The sequence below is a fragment of the Musa acuminata genome, chromosome BXJ2-3, assembly GCF_036884655.1.
Source record: "Musa acuminata AAA Group cultivar baxijiao chromosome BXJ2-3, Cavendish_Baxijiao_AAA, whole genome shotgun sequence".
NCBI classification, from domain to species: Eukaryota; Viridiplantae; Streptophyta; class Magnoliopsida; order Zingiberales; family Musaceae; genus Musa; species Musa acuminata.
The window spans coordinates 2,751,163-2,777,621 of record NC_088340.1 but is presented as its reverse complement, the minus strand read 5'-3'; the positions used below and the strand labels follow the sequence as shown (position 1 = coordinate 2,777,621).

Here is a 26,459-nt window from a genome sequence, read left to right as displayed (position 1 = left end):
AGCATGCACTCAGTCCAGGCTGGAACAAATTGACACAACCAGCATAAATCAACAACGTTCTAACTATTCAGTTCCATTCAGATTATCTGGTCTGTCAGTTGTTTGCATACAAGATAATGATGCTGGCTACACAAGAAGAAACAAAATGGATTGTGAATCCATAACCTACACCCCACAACTAATTCGTCGATGGAAGACGAAATTGCCCACAGGAAGTTTGATTGTTTATGCAAAGAAACACTGTAGCGATGGAACTTTCCCAGGGGGGATAAACTTTGCACCAACCTTGGGCCATATGTTATCTTACAGAAAGCTTTCATCTTTGTATCCACATTGTAGTATCACTATCTTTTGGGTGATTTCATCAAAGCCATCATGACCATGAAATCTTGAGGTGAGTGTCGAAGATCAGGTTGGAGTTTGAAGATTCAGGCAGACTTCCCTGCTCGTAGCTTCCATGTACTCTGCACCATTTATTTGTTTTGGCAGAACAATTAGTGACGCTCTAGATTTTTGAAATATAAATAGAGAGCTGAAGAACATACAATAGGCTCATCATCCGAGTCTTCCCTCCCAGCTGAACTGGAAAAATCTCGTGATTCTTCCTTTGATGATTTGGCTAACTCATTCAATTTCGTTTTTGTTTGCTTCCCAACTTCTGAGGCTGGTGAGACTTTCTTCTGTGTGATTTTATCTAAAGAAAAAGGCAAAGTAATGACAACCAACTGAAAAAGAGATTCATAGGTGGCAGAAAGATATTTGTAGGTGGCAAGGATGGATACCTACCTAACAAATGGATAACTAAAATGTTGCATGGATGTACCTGATTTGACATCATTGAATTCAGAGCGGGGGTGGATATCTGATAGATCAGAGTCGCCCCTACTGTCCAGACTAGAGTCTGTGCTGATTTTATTCTCTAACACTATTTTGCTGTTTTCCCCAGCATCTTTTTTCAAAGTACCTCTTTTTTTAGCTTTGAATGAGGAAGACCTGTCAATTGCTCAATCCAATAAATTGGTTGTTTGATAGGCAAAAGGACAAAACAAAAGGGAAATCTACTTACTTTTTCTTCGTCTCCTTACTTTGTCCAGAATCAGAATGGTCACTTCTGTAATTTACAGAGTCAAGTGACCTGAAACATCATCCATGGATTGAAGAATTCAACAGTCAAAATAGGAGGTCTATGAAGTAAATATCACACTTATGTGTCATTTTTTAATAAAAAGGATATCAAAGAAACTACATAGCTTCTTCGACAGAAAGGGGGCATTAAATAAACTAGATCAGTTCATTCTCAGGTCAGAAAAGTGGCCTTGAGCTTTTTATGTCATGCATGAAAGAAAAATGCAAAAGATGAATGAGGAAATGCTCATAATTAACATCGCATCACAGTGTAGATCAGCATCCAAGTGATCCAACTCTCTTGCTAAAACACAGTTAAGACATACAACAAGAGTAGATGAACTCACTTATCTTTAAAAGCCAATGGATGTTGTGATTTTGCTTGCTGCAAATAACAGAACCAATAGTAATGTACCAGATACTTCGACAATTCATGAATTTAACAAAGGACCCAGCAAAGAAAAACAAGTGCAAAGAACCGACCTTTCTAGGAGTGTCAGTGTTACTGACAATTTCCCATTTTTCTTTGCCTAATTGAAGCACTTCCATATCTCCATCTTCGTACAGTATCTATAAGATGAGTGAACAGGTCAAACAAAGCAAAGCTCTAATTCAATTCAATTCAATACAATAAAGGTTTTAGAAAGAGGTAGCAACGGAAGGATGCATATAAGCAAATAGATAAACAAGAATCTGGGATAAAAAATATGGTATGACAACAACTTCTAGCTCAAGAAACTTCTAAAGGATTGTATGTTCCCCTTTAACAGTAACATATAGATTAAAAAATTCTTAACAAAATTTTCCAAACCATGCAACAAACACAACTTGTGTATAGTTGCTTTTGAATTGGGCCTGCATTGCAATTAAAAATGCAACTTTTGCAAATCGAAACCCACCTGTGGCTAAATTATCTGTAATAGATTTGAATGTTCTGACTACAGGCTGTCATGCAGGTGCAGCCCGCTTTTACAAGAATCCAAGAAAGCTTATTTTGGTAATTGCCTATAATTGACCATTAATCCCAATGGCAGGCAATTCAACATCCCCTTACAAAATCTGGTAACCTTATTCTCAGTCCTCAATGAAATAGGCTTGATAAAAATTTTAATGTATGTCACAGCCATGAAAAAAAAAAATCTTTTGCAGAGTCAGCATCTGCATGTAGGATCCTGACCTGTCTCGATCAGTCTTGTAACACTTGGTGAAAGTAAATACAACAACCTATTAGATGCCAAATACAATTGAACTTGAAGGGGAAAGAAAACCTCAAACCACCATAAATCTGAGATTTGAATTGATCGAGGATGAACATTTATATCTTTAGCAATAGCTTTTTTCTTTCAAATATAGAACACAAGTTTGAAAACATAGTTGTTTAAAGATAATATATGACCTTAGCCTTGGGACATTTCAAAGAACCCAAAAGAACATCTACAGTAATGAAAGCAACAACCTCAGTTGGTATTTACCGTATGCTTCTTCTTTCCTGAATCATAAGAACGTACAACACCTTCATAGAACCTGCAAAATGCCAGCATCAGTTATTCCAAGTAGGCAAGTACTACAACTTTCAGTAGATTTATACAAAGCACATTCTACTACTGTCTACTGAATAAAAATGTTTGGCAGTATCACTCTAGTAGACATAGAAAGCTTTTATAGATGCACCTATGTAAAATTCACATGGTATTTACCGTTTATCCAAAGGCCACCAAACCCGTATTCTTGAACCAACCAACTCAGCATCACTTAACTGATTACTCTGCGATGAACACTGCAGGTATATACAGTTGGTCAAAATAAACTCCCATTATTTTGTTAATAATAACAGAAAAAAGCATACAAATTGTTAATGATAACAGAAGAAAGCATACAAAATGTATCGTGCACAACTTTAGGAGATATACATGCTATATGCATGTTCATATAATTGTAGGCTTGACAGAAAAGAATAAAGGAAAACCATCCATGTCTTGGTGTCTTATAGATGCAATAAGACTCCATTCTTTCAATGACTCATTAGGATCAGGAATCTAACTTACAAAAACAGAGAAACATATGGATGTTGTACCTTTTGCTGCATCTTTATTTAATGAAATATTATTTTAAAGAGGTTATGCATCAGTAATCATGTATTTTACTTGTTTCCTACAAGCTTGATATTTTAAATCTTATAATTTTATGCACAATTGTAAGAGAATCAATGGCATGACAAGATGTAATACTAAACTGTTATTTAATACAACAGAATTTTTATTACTCTTATGGTTATTATATCACATAGCATATTTATGGGATCTGATCTGACAAATAATTGGCCGAACCTTGAGTCAGTCATTGTTGGACAAGTGAGTCAGCTAGTTGAATCACATATTTAATAATAAATATTTTAAAACATAATATTATATTTTTATTTACTGAAAAGATTAAATTAGTGGAATATGTAAAACATCTTGCACACTAAATTCAATGGAGAGAGAAGAACCAAGGAGAGGGGCAATTGGAGAGATGAGCAGCCAAAAGGAGAAAAGCAGTAGGTACAAGTGCAGCGATTCGATAGATAGGTGCAGTTGAAGAAAGAGGGGTGACCAAAGGGACCAATGGTGGCACATAGTATAATGGAAGATGCAGGAGATGGATGACAGTAGGAAGACATTCAGACTCCTCAACGAGAGCATTCCTTTTTCCTTAAATCCTATTGTAGTCAAAGGAGAGAGGTGCTAAATGGCACCAAGGTGCCAAAATGCCCAAGGCACTAGAAGCTTGCACGATGCTCCCAAATATTAATTTTTTAAAAAAATATATATCATGGTTAATAGATATAATCCCTAAAATAAAAGAAATAATGCAGTATTCATTTAAAGGACCAAATTATATTGTTGAAATGTATATTAATAAAACAATTAACATAGGAGGATGAAAAGGGGGTTGTTGGGTATCGAGAGGGGGTTGCTGTCAATTCAGAGGGAGGCAAGGATAAAGGATTCATAAAGGAGAGGGAGGAGGTATGGCAGTTGGGTGGTTGTGGGTTCTCGGTTGGAAGGGGAAGATGTTGGAGGGAGAGGAGGCATCAAGGACGAGGAGGTTGTCAAAGAAGAGGCAGTGAAGCAAAGGGGCAGATGATGCTGGCCGCAGGGGTGAAAGGATGATATAGAGAAAGCCACCGTCGTAGGGAGGAGAAGGGAAGACGCTGATGCGAGGAGGAGGCTGTCGACACAGGAAGGGGGGCAGACGATTACCACAAGGTGAAGAGGGGACACTAGCAACGAGGGGAAAGGAAGAGACAAGGGAAGTGGGGGAGAGGCACTATGGGGAAGGTGGGCGGAAGAGTGAGGGGAAGAGAGCTGCAAAGAAGTGGGGAAGGCATTGCCAGGCTACGATGGAGTGGGCGACGATGGAGGAGAGATAGTGAGGACGAGCCCATTAGAGGAAGAGGTTGCTATCGTCACAGTTCATTGATGGAGAGGAAGACGCTGGTACCGCTGCCACTGTCGTTTGTCGATGCAGAGGAAGAGTCGCCGTTCATCGATTAGGTTTCCACGAGTCATCTCATCGTGTGCATGGACCGAGGGTACATGTGTGAAGATTCAATGATCTAGTTTGATCGAACCAAATCCAATGATCTAGCTCGCTCCTACCCGATTTGAATCAGGTAGGCGTGGGCCCCAGTGCACTCTTGGCCCGCGCCCAAGTCAAGATGCCTGCTTGGCCCCCTTATCGAGCACTCGGGTCATGCCTCACCTCGCTCTGGCACCTCGATGAGCGCCCGTTAACTTCACTGCTAAATCCGATCACTAATCAACTTAAATACCCCCAAGAACAAGTAATAAGAAAGATTATAATAAAGGGCATTTAAATCGTTTTGCACAAATCACCAACAAAGGTCTTCTTGTTTGATTCAGCTTGTTCATGTTGGTCATCAAGAAACCAACCTGATAAGCCGATTCATTATGGTTTACCAATAGACACAATCTAATAATTAAACCAGATGTTCAAGGGGATGATTCCTGGTTATTCCAGTCTCATTCTTATAACTATTCTACATAGCAATTAATACTGATCAGACACATTAACCTTAATGTAGCAAATAACCTAAAAAATTTCATGCTCATACTTCCAATTGTACCACAAATGCCTTCCCAATATTTGTCTCCTGAAGCTATTTCCATTTGGCAAGAAACAAGGACTGACAACTAAACACTGGTTATAGTGGATTTCATAAAGCTTAGTATAAAGTTGCATGGGGATGGACATAACCAAATTTGCACTTATTTGAGATCTTCTGACAACACAGAAGACAAATGAGAAAGAAAGGCATAGCTGGATGCAAATTTTAGGCAATATACTGAAACCAAAGGACGTGAAAATCTAGAAAATGGGTGTCACAAAAAAAGCCTCAAAAAGCAAAAAAGTTCCATCCCTTAAGAGTTAAAGTATATAGCTACAGTGTTACCATAAGTAACTATATTGCTAATATATCAACATAACATGAATGCATAAAACATGATTGATTGCAGCAAGGACAGTCGTGTCGTGCCGACTGGTGGTGTCATGCCGTGCCGACTGATGGTATCGATCCTTGGATGAACCGATACATACCGGTATTTCAAAAAAATGTCCAGAAAATACAAAAGTTCTTTTTAGGATTTTTTTCCTAATTTATTGGTATACAAATTATATTTAGATAAGGATAAAGTGTTTCTAAGACACAAATGAATAGAACTTCTAGGTTATAAGAGGAAATTTTGAATTTTTTCTTTCAGATCCATCGAGGAACAACTCTACTGAACAGGCCTAGCTGCTTCAGTTGCCTCCATAGAAGGAAATTGCTTCTGTTGTTCTTGAATCAGCTGATTAGGAATCTTAATTAACTTTAATCACAAGCAAGAATGTGAGAAAGAGTGAGAAAAAGAGTAAGAATGAACGAGAGTGAGTGAAAGATGGGCGAGGTAAGGGATTTAAAGCCACAAAAGAGGCTCCAACGGTCAATTTGACCATTGGGGACAAATTAGACCCGATTTGGGTCAGTATCAGTCATTGGAGTGAAACTAGACCTAATTTGGGTCGGTATTGATCAAATTCTCATCGACACCAACCCGTATCGACTGATATAGGACGAGTTTCATTTGTAACAACTGATACATTCTCATACCATTCAATATCAAGCAATATTTCAATGTCCTTCCAAAATAGGCTGGTCCCTGTATCAGCTAACTAGTGGACTGATACATATTCTTACCCTTTCGGGGAGAACATGAAACCCGAATGTCCAGGTTCCTTAGGTGTAGCAGTCTTCGAGACATAAAATAAATGTAGTCATTCAACAATATGATCCCTTTTACATTTTAAAAGCTAACAGATTATTAAATAATTTCAATAATTACATATAATACAAGACCAAAAATATCAATTTCAACTAATAAAGTATTTTTTGAATAAGTGGGACACGTGGTTCAGTTTCAATATCTATCAGGTGTTTTCAAACATGTATAGGGCAAGTGTTATAAACTAGTACCATTCAAGTATAGTATATCATCCTAATAGTTCCTTGATGAAAATTTTACTATTAATTTGTAACTATAATATGCCATCTTAACCAAAGAATAATTGAGGTTGAAGGAAGAAGTACTACAGAGATAACAATGGGATCCCCAATAAGCAGTAAAAAGAATGATTAAAAGAAAAAAAATAATGTAGCAACTACCACAAAACCCGATTGATAACTAATAAACTAAGTTGGCATACCTTTTCCAAAACAGCAATGCTTCTTCTTTTACGCTTTTTAGTTGAACTAGATAAGCTTTTGGATCGATCATCTTTCTTTTTGTTGTCTTCTGGTAAGGACAATTTCTGCAATGTATGCCATAACAACAAAAATATAATCCAGCACTAATTTAATATACTTGCAAAGACAAAAGGTTGTACCTCTGGTGTACTGTTCATGGCCTTTTCAACATGCAACCTGTCAGTAACTTTCCTAACTCTTTTGAACGAGATGCCTGGTGAGCAAGAGACTAACAAGTCCGAAGTAGTAGTTTCAGCCATGTCCTCATATAAACTTCGTTCCACCAAAGAATGTGCTGTCTCATCCTTGGCAAATGATCGTGAGAGAGAAATCTTTCTGTTTTCTTTTTGACCCTTTGCTGAATTGGATCTATGCATGGAATTTGACCTTTTGCGTTTTGGAGTAGCCACCACCACCTCAGTGCTAGTTCCATCATGTTTTCTTTTTGGAAAAACTGTCTCTTTTTCATCATTACTTTTATCAGTCATCTTCCCACTTCTGCATCCAGAATCTGTTACCAATTTGCCAGTTTCCATTATTTGTTCTCGTTCCAGATTGTCCAAATTTATTTCTCTCACCACTCCCAAGACGTCAAACTCATTTTCAATATTTTCCAAATCAGAAGGTAAGTTATCCTTTTTAACTGGTTTCTTTTTCTTCTTCTTCCTGGCTCCTTGAGATCTAAGAATTTCCATTATCTTTCCGAGAGGAACTTCATTGTCATTCTCGTCATTCTCTTCCAAAACCATTCCATCCTTTGCAGCACCTGAATCACCCTATAATTCCACATAGAGAGAAATTGGTGAAGTCAGGAACAAAACAGCAATGCAAAAGCCATATTAATTTAATGGAAGATATATATGGACTAGTTTTCTAAAATGTGTAACAGTCAAACCTTTGATTTTCTTTCAAGTTTAAGAGCTTCAAAATGCGCCAAGGCACTATCACTACTCAACCATGTCTTCTTGTCATCATCCTAAAATGAGACAAAACACAGTTAACCAAGGAAAATCATGTCATATAGGAACTTGCATGTAATCTTCATACTCCAAATTTGTCCCTATTCTGGTTTTGATTTCAATGATAATGGGGGGGATAGAAAATAATAAAGCAACAAAGTAAATTCCAGTTAGGAAGTATCTGTAGGTACAATCTGGAGGGCATAAATTAGACAAAAATGTAAGTTTTTATTTTTTAACATGAAGTATCTGCAGGTACACCTCAAAGGACATTAGTTAGATCCATAATGTAAGTTTTAACTACAAATCACATAACTATTCAAAACCGGTCCTAGTTTTAGTGATGAAGTCAATAAAATTTTTGTTGTTCATATGAGTTGGGTGATAAACACAAGGAGATAATTCTGTCATGTGGTAACTGAAATAAATAATCAAACATTGCTCAATCAGAATTAACTGTTCAAGAAGCAAGTACTAAGGTATAATATACCATAGGCTTGCCTAGAGGCGAGCCTCGATACAATGGTAAAGTTGATCCTTTGTGACCTATCACAAAAACAACCACTCTACTTGTAAGGCTATGCATTAACCATCCCTAGCATTGACGGGGGTTCACCCATTTTATAACATAGGCATGCCCAAAAGGATCTTTCTTCTACAACAGAGAACACATGAGAAAGACATTTATAGTTTTTTAAATTACAATCAAACGTACAACAACAATAACTACAACAAAAACACTCGTACTAACAAGCAATTTTCTTTGTGATATTGAATGACAAGTATATCAATGAGAAACCAGATTGATATGTACTATCTTGATTAAATTCTATCCAATATGAATAATATTCAAATTCCTTACAGATAGAATCTTGTTAATACATAGGATTGAAAGATTAAAGGCTTATAATAAGTACATCAAATACTCCTCAAAATAACATTTTTAATTATTAGTTCAGATGACAGACAAGTAGATCTAGCGATCAAACACTGGCCTGCTAACCTGTTTTAGAACTTACCATGCTACAATTATATGGAGAACTTGGATCACCATAAAGATACAAGTTGACAAGGCCAGGCTATGCCTACTTTATGAGTTTAAACTGCCTATTTGAATTTGGAGTCCCTATTCTCATATAGAGAGAACTCACTGTGTTTTTCAAACCAAAAGTACATCACAGATGGTGCAACAGACTAATAATGAATGTAATTATGCAAGTTGCAAGAGCATCAATTTGGTGACCACAACAGCTTATAGAAAAGCCATTTGTCATAGTATCTAAAGGACTTGCAGTAATTTCTCCGAAATAGCAATAACATAGAAAACAAGACGGATATGCTATTACTTGGAATATCAAGACCAGTTCAATATAATATTATGATGTAGCGAATATCTTAAATGATAAAAAATAAAAAATTGACACTAATAAAAGGATAAAGCTAGGGATGCCCATTTTTAATGTATTCCAAGGACAAAACACCACCCAACCTGTTGATAACTTGTACCTTGATTTCTATCTTATTATAAATGTTTGAATTGTCTACCAGTTTCTGATGGGATAAATTTAATTTTAAATATGACTTGAAATGCTCCAGATGTTTACTACATAGTGGCTGCAGTAACATTAACACTTCCTTTAAGAAGATCCTCCACCAGACATACAGAGAGAAGAATCAGCAACCTGTTATCAATTAGTTGATTCTACTTGTTTTGCCTTGCCTACCACTTATAAAGGATGAAAGCATGGCGATCGCATATGGCCATTAATTAACACAAGTCACCATTTGGAAAAAAAAAAAAACACTTCGTTAAATTGAAAAAAAAGGTAGCAAATGCAACATTGATGTTTCGAAACACAAATAAATGGCATATACTCAAATCAATCGCTCATGAAATGCCATGAATACTCTCTCAGATGGCATCCATGTCAAACATCAGCAACTGAGATGTATACTCTGAGGCGCTAGGCACTCACCTATGAGCTCATCTGAGCAGAACAAGGTGATTATTAGGAGGACGAAAAGGGAACAAGTGATCAAGAAGAGGAGTGTGATAGGAGGAAGCGAACACAGGCATGGGAGGAAAGAGGAAAAAGGGAAGAGAAGAGGAAAAGAAAGTGAAGAGGAGAGAAGATACACAGCAAAGGCATATTGACATTGGCAATGGTGGACAGGCAGTGGAGTTATACCAGTAACTGCAGAAGCCTGACAACTTGGCCTAGGCGAGTGTCTGGGAGGTCCAGAGCCCTCGTTGGGGTGCTCATCAAGTCAAGGCACCTCACCAGGAGGCCTTTGAGGCATTTGGGCCTGACCTAGCCACGCCCGAGTCCCTGAGTGATTGTCTTTTGACAACATACTATATTACTACCGCAATAGGAGCTTTGCTCCTATATATAGTAATTTACGAGCATAGTGATTGTCGCATACTACTGTTGCAGCGGCAGCAGTAGCTATGCTCCTACATATAAATATCTTTAGTACTAAAGGACAGTACTACAACAGCGGCATTAGCCATATACTACGCTATTTCTAGCCTAGTACCACTACTAACACCAGTAGTAGCAGCTTTCATTTTGCTCTTAATTGCTAACCATATTTGAGTACAAAGGACGCAGAGATCATTTGCTTGATTATGAGAGGGAGGAGCTCAGGGATGAGGTGGAGCATTGAATTCTCTGTCGATTTGCCGATACCATGGCACCCAAGTCCAAATAATCACTCTATGACTATTGCAATATTTAAAAGCTAGGCCTGACTGTGTGGAAAGGAAACATATTAGGATGAAATTGTACCGGTATGATGAGAGCACTGGACAGTACACTTGGCATGATACATGTATTGGGTTGTACACCAGTATGGAAATAGATTGGGTGAAAATGTCTAGCCCATGTTCCAGATGGCTACAAGTAAATATAGATTTGCACCAACTGGTATGCCAGTAATAAAAACCTTGCTTAACATTATTGAAACAGTTACATAATCCATTAAGTAAAATAAAATAAGTTTTCCGGTGGCCATCACCCCTCACTATTACACCGCATATAGCATGGATTTGACTTCATATGATCTTTGTTCCAGTTAGTGATTTTTTTTTCCCTAGAATAGTTCAGTACACATCAACTAATATTTTTGTTTCCTGTTCTTACAGGATGAATGCCTTGAACATTATCACTGCATTGAAGCCTGCTCAGTCAACCAGGAAATCAGAATAAGAAATAGCAGCTAAATAGATCATATGAAGAATCACCAAAATCCAGAAAAGTAACCTTTCCGCATGCAGTTTTCTTGGGAAAGATTGGAAAATGTTTAACCAGGAAATACTGACCATGATGTCTTCATCCATGCTTTTGTCAACAGGTTTGTACAGCTTACATGGCAATGGAACTGCATCAAACCCTGAAACCTCTGTGACATCAGACACTAATCTTTTTGTAATCAATAGCCCAAGATCGCATATAGCATGTATAGTCTGCACATTTCCCACCAAATGCAAAATTCAGTTGAATAATTAAAAGAACAGCATTACACGACAATAATACGAAGTTGTATCACAAAATTGTTCGACAATGTAAGTTCTGGGAATAAGTGGCTCGACTAATTACTTACATTTGATTTTACTCCATCAACATCTTCGGAGTTCTTAATACTTTGGAGGATAGAAAGGATTGCATTATAGCTATCCTTTCTACGATTTAAAAATGCATCAGATTGGCAACCTTCATCAGCATGCAACAGCAAGGAAAGAAACAAACTCAACCGCCTGGAAGCTACGAAAAGATTAGCATATCCAAAAAAAATAGTTTCTTAATCATAACCTTGTAATCTTACAAGAGAATATAATGCCTGAATTCTCATCAAAATCGATATATAAACACTGTCATCTCTATTTCGCTTAAATTTTCACACATAGACAGCCAGCTAGATGCAAGAAAAAAATGTTGCAGCATTAAGAGAAATAGATCAAGAAGACATTGTTTCCTAATGCTACATAGACAGCCAGCTAGATCAAGAAAAAAAAATGGGCATCCATTGTTTCCTCATGCACAATGGATCACTAGATAGAAATAATTTCCTTCAGAAGCTGTCTTAAAATTGAAAATGACAATCACATCAAGAGATCTCCACAACAAGAACAACCAGTTCGTCTTAAAATTGAACTAACCAGTCATTTTTTACAGGTTCAAAATCTACAGCATGGTGTGATGACATGTTCGCATGAAGGAAACTTTTCACTTTGAAAAACAAGGTCCAAATATGCAAATGTTCAATAAGATAGTGCAATGACCTTATATGAGCACATATTGAAGAAAAATAAACTGCAATTACAGCCCTAAAAGCAAATATACTCAAATATGAAAGTTCTTAATGTGTGAAATATAATCAAGGATGATTAGTCCAAATTTAAAAGAAAATTACATACCAGTAGGTGGTCTCATATGCCTGAACATCCATGCACTCATCAACATTTGGACATGAAGGGTCATGTGCAAGGACATGCACCACATATGCAAGAATATATTCTGGATATGTTGTTGCCGAATTCATGTCAGATTGGGCAGAAAGTTGACGAATCTTAACTTGCTGGCATATTTGCATGAGTTCAAGAAGACATTGTTTACACTGGTACAATGGAAGATGCAAGGGTCTTATGTTAAAGAACAATGACTTTATAGTATTGAACATTGACAAACTGATCTATCACACAAGAAGAAACAAAAGCTTTACCTCTTCGTGCTCTGGGTAGTGACAATCATTAATGTTGAGTAAAAAGGCACAAGCATACTTCGCATCTAATAGTCGTTCCTTGATATACTGATGTACTTTGTTTAGGAACAATTTCCTAGATTGAGGATAAGCATCCTAAATAATCAATGTTGAAAAGTAAATATCAGTAAAGAAAATAATGCACTGAGAAGAGCTAATTGCATATGAACATACATATATGCATATATATATTAAAGAAAACACATGTTGGTGTCTACTATAACTGATAATCTACCTGCAAAATTTTCAAAGATATAATTGCTTTGTATATACTTTTCTTTTGTAGAAAAAGCATGTTGGTTTGCCATAACTGATAACCTACCTGTGAAATTCTTAAAGTCGAATAAAAAACATTAGCAGGTATCTTGTGGTCCCAATGTCTTGATAAGCGAAGAACAGCTTTTGCTGAAGCAAGCCTCATATGAGCCTTGTCTACATCACTGCCAGAAGTATTATATTTTAGCAGATAATTTTTTGGAAGTACTCAAAATAGCCTAAATATAATAAATATTCAGAAGGTTTATTCAATACCTTGATCTAATACCCTGAGCAATCTCCCCATAAGAGAGTATGTTTTTAAGAATTTCCACAAGGTTTTCAATTCCTGGTCTCAAATGGGCATCTTTGGCAGGTAAATAGCTCTTAACTAATGTTTTAATGCCAAAAATCTGCATGACACTTACAAAAGGATAATGAACAACAATAAAATGAAAAAAAAAACCAGATTTTCACTAATAAATTAATGTTAGTGCTCTAATACACATTATTGAATCTTCTTTACTAACCTTTATCAAACAAAGTTCAGACCTTTCACTCCATTCAGTACTATCTAAAGAAATTTCATCAGCCTTCAGCAATAAAGCAGAAACATTAGACAAACAACTTTTACATCATCCAGAAATTATAAAGCATAGAGCAAGTTTTTACAACTTATCCCATACCGGTTTCATTAATCTACCTGACCGGTGTGGTACTAGTACACCAGGTGGTACACTGACCCATATTACCCAGTATCACCAAAAAGAAAAAGTAAAAAAATATATCAACCATGCCAGACCATATGGTCCAATGATGGTGCATGGTCAGACTGGTGATAAGCAGTCGATACGTACTTTATTGACCAATATTTGAAACTATGGCAAAGAGGACAATGCAAAATTTATTTGGATCAGAAAGCCATACATTACTGTCGTGCAAGATTTTACTCGTTATAAACTCTATAATTTCATCCTCTCGAGTTTCAAAAATTGGCAGAGCAGTCTGCGCTATACATCCGAGAGACTGCAAGATGGCTGGCAGGTGTGTTTTATCCTCCAGCGTATCCACAAGCCTCTGAGAAGTCAATCAGAAACTTCATTCAGTTTAGCTGCCATCACAAAAGAAGTTTCCATGAAGTAAACCAATGCAACCTTGTATAGAACAGAGAGTGATTTGAGACCATCATCTTTAGTTATTGCTGCAATGGCCTGTACAGCATATTTAGCCTGCTTCCTGGTACCCTCTAGACAAAGCCTTTCTAAAAGTAGTTCAATTGAGCTGCAGTAGGATAAATAACAAAAAAATGGATATAAAAATGCAGCTTCCAAGTAGTCAAATAGTTAAAGTGGTAAAATCCAAAAAAAAAGGAAAAAGGCCACAGGTAATATTGTAAATTTGGTAACATATAGATAACCACTTTTACCTTGATGTCAACATCAGTTGTTCACGAATGGTCCCACCAGCCTTTGCCAAAACATGAGCAATACCTTCTTTAATTAATTCATTGTCCCCTTTCAGAAGACAAACAAGATCTTCTTCACACCCAGACAAAAGCAATGGAGAGTAGCTTGCAATAACCTAAAATATTCAAATTTATAATTTGAAAATCAAAGATCTACAAAGTCTGAAGCCCAACATAATTTTGTTACAAAAAAAATATTTTTCAGAAAGAGACACGATTTTCTTTTTTTTCTCTAAACATAACATAGTTACAGTAAGACCAAAAGGTACAAAGGAGAGTCTAATCTAAAAATAAGCCAAAGTTCTAACATAAAAGAATTAAAATAATTTTAAGCATCATTAACTGGATTAAGGTAATAAGCCAGAAAGGGACATTTTCCTCAGCAACCCAACTTCAAATAACCACTTAATTTTGTGAATCTAAATACCATCAAAAAGATAAAGCTAACATAAGGATATTTAGCATTCATCTTCATAGATGTGGAATTGTGGATGTCCTTGTTGCATAAGCTTCAAATAAATCAATACTCCAATTCAACTATTTATATAACCCATAACATTTGAACCTGAAATATATAGAATGTTAAAGTATATTGTACCGTAAGTAGGTTCATGCACGAAGAAATAAGTTTCACATCTCCAACAGATTGTCGGGCATCAGCTTCTGATAGTATCTCCTTGACGTAATCTTTGTTGAAGAGTAAGTATGAGCACTTCAAAGAAAGTGTTACCATAAAATCAAAAAGTGGATGCTTCTCCCCAAGGATCCTAAGCAAGTCTTCCTGCATAAATAATTAAACACTTAAATTAGTTTCCCCTAAAATTAATTGTCAGACTTGGCTGACTTGAAAATGAAATGCTGCACAACGATTTCAGGGTAGTTAATTGAGTTAAAATATGCAACAAATTCTAGCTTCTAATTATTTCAGCATTGTGGAGTATCCAACAATATTATAACTTTTTCAAAGCTTACAGCTAAAGAAGTATGTATTTGAATGAAGTAAGTAATTTGAATGATAACTACCCGACATGACCATGCTTGGTGTAGACTAGTGGATGGATCAAGTAGTGTTGTCAACATTTTCCAAATATTGGCATCTTTTAGTTGATTGAGAAACTGAAAATTCTCCTCAGCCTTCACAGGATCATTGAACAAGCGAGACATGCTCTTGAAGCAACCAAAAGTTCTTTTATGGATTTCAGTGGCATCTTCCTGCATTTTAGCAAGATTGATTCACAATAGAATCATGAAATCGAGAATATACTACTCTTAATATCCACTATATGCAAACCTGGTATGCCTGTCTAAGAGACAGATACTTTTGCATTTCTTGCTGTAACCTGCAATCGAAGAGGAAATCACCTGAAAATCCGTGGACAGTCTATCACAAACTAGATACTCCTATCTGAATAGAGAGAAGATCCTGTAGCTACAATATTGAATCTTCTGCAAACCTTTGTTTTTGTGCAAGAATCTGCTCAAGAGCTTTAACCTCAAATTTATCAAATACTGAGAAAATTGTAACCCAATGTTTCACCCTATCTTTGACAGAGAATTCAGGAGGGAACAAAGATCCACAAAGGATAAGTTCAATCACCTCTGACCTGCAAAATGTTGTGTAAAACCTTACAATCTCTCTCAAGACCAAGGCATTGTCCATTGCATAATAAAAAAACACTAATCCCAGACCCTCAAATGCACATGCAATCAACCCGATAAGAAAGCAAAAGAATGAATATGTGAAAATTGATATGCCACTCTTTCTACAAATAGGTACATTCCATATCAGCAAGTCAAGGCAGTGTTTTCCACGAACCTTAAAAGCTCAAGAGAAAAGTATCAATCACTTTTTAACCTCTGTTGTAGATGAATAATTATATACCTCCAAATATATCATCAAAGACTAAAATAATGGTGAATCTTTCACGTCAGTCACATATATTTTCTTGCAAGTGAACAAAACATATCGTTTGAGGGGTAAATTGATCATTAAAATACTACAAATGTCCATGGAAGAAAATATAATAATAAAATAATAATCCGACAACCTTTGAGCTTTGTAATTTTGGTGCCAAATTTGTTGGTTAGGTGCAACCATATGAAGGGTGAAGCCTAATCATGCATATTGCAAACAAGCAACCTTGTCATTGAACCAAGGCTCATACTTAGCTGCAACAATATGAGTTACACCAACACCAGAAAAACTAGGAATCAAGTGACAACCTATAAAAAAATTCAAATTTTGAACTAATTTAAAGACTATGAAATTTTTGTTTAATTTAAGTCAAACAAGTTTTTTCTTGGTGATCACCTAACAAGATGTTGCTGAAGCATCTTACTCTTAGTAGATTGTGTTGGATTTGTTAACTACAATAACAAGTTCACCACAAAACAAGCGGCTGGTAAAATTGTGACTAACAAAAAGATATCTTAATCAAATATCAATTTATGATTTTTTTAATTTAATCAAATGCAGATAGCTGATATTGAAGCATAAATAAGAATAACCAGAAAACTTCTTTAAAGTATAATTATTTCCATTCACAGAAACCATTAATATATCACATCTTTATTATTTAAGGACCTCTTTAAGGTAATTTTTTAGAATCTTATTATGTCTACCAATCAGCATACTTTTGATGATATCAAAAGTTCTTGATTGAAGAAGTTGCAAAGCCCGAAGAACATGAGAAATTCTCAACCAAAATTGTGATTTTCTTAATCTGTAAAAATTGATCCAACAAAAATAACTAAAACAAACACCTAAGACTTGCATATTTTATCAGAACATTTTGGAGTCAAGTTAGCCTACCAAAATGTTTGGAAGCAGAATCATCTTGATATGCAACAAGGTTTCCCATTTTTAAGACTTGCATATTTTATCAGAACATTTTGGAGTCAAAGTTAGCCAACCAAAATGTTTGGAAGCAGAATCATCTTGATATGCAACAAAGTTTCCCATTTTTAAGACAACAAAAATGAATGCATCGGACCAATCCAAGCAATTTCGAGACATTGAACATCACATCAAAACAAACCAGTCCAATTCACTGAAGCCAAAAGCAGAAAATTATCCTCCCAATGAAGTGCTTTTAGCAATTACTGAAAGCTCAAATGGTTAAATAGTAAGTAATACTTGGGGCACAAAGATGCATCTGGAATTCATTGAACTTGCATACACGAGAAGACAAAATTCTGCAGTATAAAACATATTGTATTGTTCTGAGAATATACATAAGCAATAGCAGGACCTAAACGCTGATGTTACTACAGTTGAAAAGTTGTACTTCAAAATAATAATAATAAAAACTTGCACTTATGTAGTCTCTTGATGTCAAAATCAAGATGCTATACCCATAGGCATGATCCGGAAAAGAGGAAACCTAGAGTACACTTCGGAGAGTCAGAAAAGAGGAGGGAAATATCTAAAGTGCCACAAATTGCTGATTTTTTGTAGTTCATGAAGGTTTGACGGTTATGAAATCATCATAATTGCAGTTTTAGTATCCATGTCAGTGTTACAAAATTTACCTATAGAACATGCATGCAAAGTATGATTAAGCAATTGCTGATTAATATACAAGAGAAAATAAAAAAAAAAAAACTATGCAAGTTAAATGTCACTTATTTCAGTGAAAACCATTAATACTTTGAATAAGTTCCCACTTTCCTTACCTAAAATCGCGGTCATATAAACATCTCAATAATTTCCCAGGTATCCACTTACAATCATCAATGTTTGTTGAACCATCTGAGCTCTTCAAGCAATAGAGTCGATGCAGATCAACTAGCCTCTCCAAGGTATATTTCTTAACAGTCAACTAATAAATTTAAGAAAGAAATTACAGGTCAGTAAATCAATTAAAAAGTAAATGAGCAGACAGATGTAACAGGAGCAGGAAGACAGACAGATTTGTCTCGGACACGCTCTGCCACTAGACTAGCAGTCTCAGGTGGAATGGCTTTTAATGAATGGCAAGCTACATCATAAACTGCAGCAACAACTCTTTTGCGAACATTTTCATCATAGTCCAACACTCGATCAGAAAGTGCCTCTGGAAGATGAACATCGTAATACATATCATCACACGTTCCAAAAAATACTAAATTATATTATCAAAAGATGTTGGCAAGTGGCATCATACCTATAATCTGAGCAGCTTCAGGTCGGGAAGGGTTGGAGATTAGGCAATTCTTCAAGTGTTCAATCACTGATAATCGGACTTCCACTAATCTGTCAGTCAATCTCTTTAAGAACTCTAGGAAGACCGAGTGAAAAGCTTCAGAGATAGGCACTTCGGGTAAAGAAAATAGGTCACCAAGTAGTTGAACTGCTTTAAGCCGAATATCCAACTTGTCTGTCTACAGAATGTCAAAGTTCAAGAATTAAACACTAATAAACAATACATCTAAGATCTCTAAGAAAGCTCTGAAGTCAGATATAACTATAGTAAGTTGAAATCAGATGATGGAATTGATATATAATCTAAGGCTCTCAGCACATAATAAAATTGTGCAAATAACGTATTTTTCCACAAAATATATGCACCAAACTTTTCTGTTTTCAGTCATAAGTTTGATGCTTCAAAAGCGAGCAAAATAACTTCATAAACAATAAAGCAAGGGTGACAATCTTCAAAGGATATGATTAACAAAGAAAAACAAAATAAGGACCACACAATTTCAATTCTCTTGGCACAAAAGGAGAAAGAAATAAGATTTGAACATAGCGACCAATTTAACAATATTAAAACAATAAATAAAGATGGAAAGATGGAAAGATGAAATCAATTTGGACTGTCACACTGTAAGAACTGTCATGCTAAATTAAATCTTTGGCAAACGTGCAGATTAACTTTATGCCCTAACATAATGCATTTCCTTGTTAGGCATTGTTTACCAAAGCATAAGGATATTGCTTTATCACATAGCTCAATGATGAAAAAAGATCCATGTAGCCAACCCAAATTTTAAAGACATGGATGCACGTAATTTATTCATAAAAAAAATGAACAAATGTCAGAAGGATAGGCTAGTCCCTCTATGTACCATGATGAACATGTAGTCTCCTTTATACATGATTAATTTAAAGATTTCTTGAAGGTTGCTCCCAGGATTAAATTGTTTCTGTGGAAGTTTTCTTGGCTTCGTCTCCCTACTTCACATTGGATCTCTGGTATTCTTAATTGTCAAGTAGATGAATGTCATTGCTGCCATCTCTATTTGGATTCTATGAAACACATATTCCTGAAATGCCATTTTTCTGTGGAGTTATGGGGCTTCAACAGCAGCTTGGGATTTCTTTTAGGTTCATGAATTCCTCGCTGCAAGGGGACTGGCTCAATGAGAGCCACGCTTTTGACAAGGAGTTTGGTAAATGGGTTTCTGCGGTTATTGCGAATGGTTTTTGGTTCCTATGGAGCAACCAGAATAATGCCAAGTTTCGCAACCACCGGACTAGACCTAGCTCCCTGGTTCATAAGGTCTGGTTGTATGCTCACGATTACTTTGCCTTGAGGCAGCAGCCTAAGGATGGTCCCCGACTCCAAGACAGGAACCAGCCTCAGTCCAGCAGCCCTACTCTTTCATTATAGAAACTGATGGTTCTTTTTTACCTTCTTTGCAGGGGGTGTACAGATATGTGGCGGAAGGACAGGACACCAGTAGGATGTGGAGGCGGTCCATATGCAGCTGATAATTCTCTAATGGCAGAAACCATAGCCTTGGTTTCTAGCTTATGGAAGGCAGAGGTTCTCGTCCTTACCAATCTTCTCATTTGCATGGATTCACAGGATCTGCTTAATTTTGTCCAGGGAACTGCTCTGGTTCCCTGATATCTTCAGAGTTTTCTTAGAGAAATTGCTTCCCTTTCCTGTAAGCTTAATGTTCACAGCTTTGAATACTTTCCCAGGGACTGCAATTGGGTAGCTGACAAGGCAGCAAATTTTGGGAGAACGAGTGCTTCTCCATTTTTTTTGTGATGTAGCTGGCCTTCGACCATCAATCTTGTTTTGAGAAGTTAAAGCTTTATCGAGTTGCTTTTTATTCAAAAAAAAAAATGAAGATTTCTGTATATTGAATGTACAAATATAATCTCTGGTAGTTGTGAAAAAAGTTTTATCATCATCTACACATTCTCCCAGCAAAAATAAGCCAACTGTGGTAATATACCAAAATTGAAAGAAAGATCTGTAGATTTGATCAAGCTTCCTAATAGTTGCAAAGCACTAATACTAGTACAAAATTCTTATATGATATGTGTGGCACCTTGATCATGGAGAGTTGGATCAATATATATGCTCTGATTAGAATTTTATCAATAATACAGGTTTGAACATCTCAAGTCATAACATGAAAACCTATTCCACATAAGTTATTGGACAAATAGGTTACTTCAGTGTTCCTTTAACAGGCATCAAAGCAACAACATGTTCTCCTTCACATGGGCTAACATGCATCAAGATGGGGATCATTCAAGTACCACTAAAATACTACATCAATTCCATCAAAATGTGGATTGTTCTGATGGGTTCAGGTGAATTTTATTGAACTCAACTGATCAAAAGGTTCATCGCCAATTTAGGACCTAAATCCTGTCTTTCAGACCATGTTTGGTAGCAACAGAAAGAATCTAGACAATGGTCCAACACATGCACATGCAAAAAGGTAAGAGAAAGTTTAGTACATCAAACACCAGACAGAAGCTTGAGAACTCAATAAGTGAATGTGAGAAAAACTCAGTAGTCAGAATAAGTAGTATGGAACAGAAAAAAAAGGCAGTCTGATGCAAGAGGCTAACACCACTAAAATCTGGGAGAATCAATGCACGCAATCCAATCCCTGCAAATAGAAAATTTATTCTTGTGACTCAAACTTTAGTCATCATAAAGACTAATCTTACTAATAGCACCAAAACTTGTTCTCATAATAAACAGCATGAATAGAAGTTATATGAATCTGATAAAGTCAACAGAAGCCCGCAAATAGCATACTAGTGTGAAGATTAGAGAATACTAACATTATGATATTAATTAACAAATGTTACATAAAAGTGACATTTCTCAAAAGAAAAGATAATTATGGGGATAATTAGCAAACATGTTCGTCAAGATTATGGAAACATACCAACAACTCGCCCGTTATATAAGGAATTATCCCCGTAAGAATTTCGGGTGCACACTGATATATATCAAAGATGACTTCATGATGATCAACAGAACAATTCAAATAACTGTTATCGCCTGACAATGAAGACACAAGAAGCTGCTTTATATATGGTTCAAGTTTTCCTGCACAATGTTCTATAACATTCATAGCAAGCCTCCGTGCAGCCATAGAACGCACCTAGTACCACAAATTACAAACCAATCTTTAAAGAAGATGTAAAGGGTATCACATATCAGAAACAAAAGGAAAAATCAAGTAGAATAGGCTCACATTTCTTTTATGGCCCAAAGCTGAGAGTATGGTGGTTATAAGATTTTCCTGTATATCCTCACTCTCATCTAAAATGAGCATCATGATGGTTTGCATTGACGTAAGAATGTTCTGGGGATGATCATCACTGCACATAAGTCATCATGACTCAAGTAAATTCCACAGTACAAAGGCTTAGTTTGTTTATTAAATAATAAAAGACCAATCCAATTCATCCATAGATAATCTGATCCAACAATCCATACATACAAATATAAGCATTCAAAATATTATTATTACAGTTCATACTAACAACTATAACACATAAAATACTGAAAAATCTCAAAGTTTTCTCTATCATGCAACAACGACCAGGTGATTAGAATATCAAAATGTTCTTTAACCTGAATAGATCTAGGTTGTCTTAAGAGAGAACCTGCAACAGAAAATGGATGAAGCACTATAGCCCAAAGTTAAAAAAAAAAAAAGTCATACCAATCAGTAGGGATCTCCGACCACGAACAGGACTGCCAGTTTTCACATGGCTTGAGTTCAAACATGGCTTAATGCCTGGTATGCTTACCTTATTTGCATACTGCTTGGCTTCACTAGTTACAAATGGATGTACCAGGCAGTAAGTTTGTCGTCCAATACCCATGTCATTTATTTGGAACGCTTTGGAAGCCCTCATTTTTTTTCTTTTTTTTACTCTCTCTCTCTCTCTCTCTCTCTGTCTCTCTCTCTCTCTCTCTCCCTTTCTTCTCTCTTTCATGCAGCTCTCTCCCCCCTCCTCTTTACTACCATATTGCCACCATCACGGTCTACTCCACCATGCTATAATATCGTCGTTGCCTCCTCATAAGTGTCTTCACATCCTCAGCACCTAGTTTGCATCCTCCTCCAGCGCCACCACCACCACCTCCTCCTCCCCTTCTCCTCTTTCTCATCCTCTACCTCCTCCTACATATTCTCCTCCTGTCACCAGCCCTTTTGCACCTTCTATTCTTCTCCTCCTCTTTTTCTCTCATTCTCTCTTGGTTTGGTGATGATGACTCATACCGAGTACTGCCCATACCAATTACCTACACCAGTCTGCACTGGTCCAACAACGATTGGAACCAAACCAAGATTATAGGCCTTGCTATAACCACACATAAAAATATTTTGCACAGTCAAAACTGGAGCAAATCTCACCCTTTTGTCTCACAATGCATGAATCTTGATGTTTTAATTTGATTTTGTACACTATTGGCAACCTATATGAAAGTTTGGAAGTTGCCGTGCTACCCAACTTTTATAATTGAAACATAGTTTCCTATGGTCTTCAAAAAAGAAGTTTAATGGGATCCTTTGGTGATAAATTCCTAATATGCTGCTAGAAAAGGCAGAACTTCCATAGGATCAGCATATGTATCTTCTTTCTAGAGTTGTATCTTTCTGATATATGAAACTTAAAATTGCTTTATAGGCCAGCATAAATTTAAATAATATCTATATCCAAATAAAACTTAAAAATAACAGAAAGTTAGACCTTACATTTTTTAATCTATCAACCAGAAAGTTAGACCCCACAAACACAGACTTGATCTAATTGCCAGGAAAACCATGTTTGCAAACTTAAAGAAGTACTCACCTGACAACTGAAACAAATGTTCTGAACATTTCATGTATCAGATCATTACATTCAAGATCCAACATCACAACACAGGACCTGTATTTAGCAAGAGTCTCCAGGATAACAGCTCTTCTCCCAAATGAAGGACTGTTAATATCACCTAACCCAGCAAAGGTACCAACAATCAAATGAAATATGTCCTGCAAGAACAGATTACAATCAGACGAAAAAAAATTCATCCACACACTAGATCCTTGTTTCTTTTAAAGCTTCAATGCAATTTTCTCTACAGAGGAAAATACTAACCCTCAGAACATCATCACTGTAAGGAGCTTGTGGCGCAGTTATTCTGGTGATCTCACAAACACAGGTTGCTACGAGAACTTTGACATCCCGATCTTGATGTGTCAGCAATTCTTTCTTGGCAATTGCGTTAAGACAAGACTGCATCGAGTCTAAGACTGAAGGCACTGGTGACTGATCTATCTCAGACAGACAGTTTGCAGCTTGCTAGACATCCAAAAAAAATAAGTTACAGAAAATGTTAAAGGACACCAGAATCTCCACTTCTATTATTGCAGTGGCAACAGGATGTAAAACAATTCTACGATCAACTCATTTATACCAAATAAAAAGACTTTATTTCTTTTGCCCATTTAATAAAAAAGTGATAATTGCACAGAAACTTTGATACTGCAGGCTGTGAACATGTGATATTCAATATTAAGATAGTGACCGATACAACAAAAAGAGAAAAATAAAAGTTAAATGCTCAAAGGTATACCAACAATAAACAAGTGAACCCTGCAAGGAAAGTTACACTTCAACAATGAAGATCATAAAGGTCAGGAGTCCCTGTTTTCTCCCATTGATCAAGGTTGCAAAGCAGACTGCTTCACGATAATAAATAAATAATTTAAGCTCTCAAGGTCATAAATTTGCCCAAAATCCACTACATATCAGTTGCACAAGGCCCTCTTGTTGGGATGATTTTTTTATGCTGACTTCTCTGACAAACTAATGCAACTCAACACATGCAACTGCAAGCAGTCCTGAATAGTAGTTAATTTCTGTCATTGAAGAAGTCATTTCATGGTCGGGCAAGAATTTCACCACATGCATTTTAGGTTGACCTAAAAATGATCAAGCTAAACCCAATCCATACAAAAAAATAACATATTTTTCCAACCTATATCCAACTTGTTCTGTTTTGTGCAAGGTTTGAGCTGTGTTTAACATAATTTTGAATATTCAAAACTTAAAACCAATAAAAAGAATAATATCCATGAAAGAAAATATTATATATATTTAATATTTTTTACATCTTATGAAGCATTGATTAAACCTTTAAGATCATCAATGAGATAGTGAAAAAAACTGATGCAAAAGACTCCCACCAATATGAAGTCTGAGGAGGATTAACATATAAAGCCTTGTTCCTGTAAGCAAAGGTTTTGAGGATCAAGTGGGTTAAAGGTGGGAAACACCAAAATGAATGGGAGAGGTATCCAAAGCATTTTACTTTTTGAAGTTCAAATTTCTTAGTATAACTAAATTCTGCAATAATTTATTTTTTAATGTCTCTGCACTTGCCCTAATACATGTATCTGGTACATGGTGTGTCACTGTATAAGTTAGCAGGCAAACATTGTGATCCTCCATAATCTCACCCACATTGAGTATGGGCTAGGGATAATCCATTACTTACCCCAAAAACAACTTCTAAGACTTTTTTGAGGGTTCGATCCAAGAACTTTTCAGGCTCACTTCCTGAAAAATATGGCATCAAAGCAATAAACGCTTGTAGTGTGAGGGCCACATTGCGACTTATTGTGTATCATGATGAATCTCCATCCAATAGAAACCACAATCTCAAACAAGAATGGCCCAAAGAAAAGTTTCCAAAATTTGAGCCAATTACCAACATTAAGTACCTTGATTGATAAACTATTTGGAGAACCAAACGAGATTGATTGGAAGTACTGGTGGGGTTCGCTTCGAATTTTGAGGTTCTGGACCAGAGAGGACCAGCAGTTTAGAAAGAAAAAGTGGCTTAGATGAGATTTCTTAGGAGTATCTTTGCCCTTGAATCACGAAATTGAAAAGTCAGCTCCATAATTCTTAAACCATAGAAATACTCCGGTGACCTTCTTCAGAAGGTCTAAGCTCTAAGTTCGGTTCCTATTTTGGACAAAAAGGAAAAGGTGTACATTTCAACGGAAGCAAAACATGGCAGTAAAAGAACCCTTTTTTTTCACTACAACTAAAAACCCTTGCACTTAAAGATGCAAACTTATTGATTCAAGCACGCCAAACATGACAAGAATCCGTTTTTCCGTAGAATTCCATGTCCCATTAAACCCTAGTTCTTACATAGTGTGACCGCACGACTCCAAAACCCTAGAAAGCACGATCTCAAACAAGAACGACACCGGAAGAAAAGAATCCAAGAATCGAGATGAACCACCGACCTTAAGTAGCTTGATCAGAGCGTCCTTGGACGCAGGAGGGTTCTCGAGCTTCGATCCCACCTCCTTCAGCTGCTGCTGAAGCTTCTGCGCCATTTCGGCCCGTTGGACCACAACGAAACAGGAGTTCGCAGCTCTCTGTCCTTCCTCCTCCTCTAGGTTTTCCGCTATCTCCCCCGCTCAAATACCTAAATACAACGAGATCCAGAAGGGAAACGAAGGGCGTAACGGGGAACCACACCGCCCGATCTTTTTGATGACATCGAGAGGAAGAGAGATCACGAGGGCCCAAAGGCTCATTTGCCGAGCGTCGCCAACGCTAAGGGATACGCTATATTTCATCGAACAGCAAACGGGTCATCAAAAGATGAGGACCCTTGGAAGTGGCTAAAACGGTGGTCCCCGGGAGTCTATGCCTGTGATCGAATCGCGAATGCCGTTTGGTGGAAGGAGACACAGCTGAGCCCGTGGATTCAAGTGGGGCGACTTGGGGGGGGGGGGGGGGGGGCAATATTTGGGCTCCGGGTTTCTTGATGATGCAAATGACCCTTCGACTTACTTAATATTACAATATTGGCCTTGTGGACAGATGCAATTGCCAACA

The 26,459-nt window shown here is 36.6% G+C and overlaps 1 protein-coding gene across 1 annotated transcript; it reads right to left on the bottom strand.

Annotated features, from left to right (window-relative positions):
* Window positions 1-44: 44 nt before the first annotated feature.
* LOC103976950 (sister chromatid cohesion protein PDS5 homolog A) lies at window positions 45-26,197 on the bottom strand. Its single transcript, XM_009392315.3, has 33 exons — window positions 25,859-26,197; window positions 23,694-23,897; window positions 23,406-23,587; window positions 21,794-21,920; window positions 21,482-21,700; window positions 18,502-18,718; window positions 18,266-18,411; window positions 18,032-18,177; window positions 15,811-15,960; window positions 15,648-15,696; window positions 15,380-15,568; window positions 14,955-15,137; window positions 14,318-14,472; window positions 14,046-14,172; window positions 13,819-13,968; window positions 13,422-13,484; window positions 13,168-13,304; window positions 12,959-13,076; window positions 12,598-12,732; window positions 12,293-12,492; window positions 11,479-11,632; window positions 11,198-11,341; window positions 7,809-7,889; window positions 7,054-7,689; window positions 6,874-6,978; window positions 2,823-2,902; window positions 2,598-2,649; window positions 1,609-1,695; window positions 1,473-1,510; window positions 1,067-1,135; window positions 824-993; window positions 546-694; window positions 45-464 (listed from the first exon to the last, which is right to left on the bottom strand). The coding sequence occupies exons 1-33, from the start codon at window positions 25,949-25,951 to the stop codon at window positions 429-431; spliced, it is 4,791 nt and encodes a 1,596-aa protein (XP_009390590.2). The 5' UTR covers window positions 25,952-26,197; the 3' UTR covers window positions 45-428.
* Window positions 26,198-26,459: the final 262 nt, after the last annotated feature.

Bases quoted from the DNA above. Each gene is read 5' to 3' on its own strand.
- LOC103976950 (XM_009392315.3), bottom strand. From the start codon at position 25,951: ATGGCGCAGAAGCTTCAGCAGCAGCTGAAGGAGGTGGGATCGAAGCTC. The intron at 13,077-13,167 runs GTATTGAATAAA...TACTTCTGGCAG, and splicing joins GCTCAGGGTATTAGATCAAG to TGATGTAGACAAGGCTCATA. The intron at 1,511-1,608 runs GTCGGTTCTTTG...TGTTATTTGCAG, and splicing joins ACACTGACACTCCTAGAAAG to CAAGCAAAATCACAACATCC.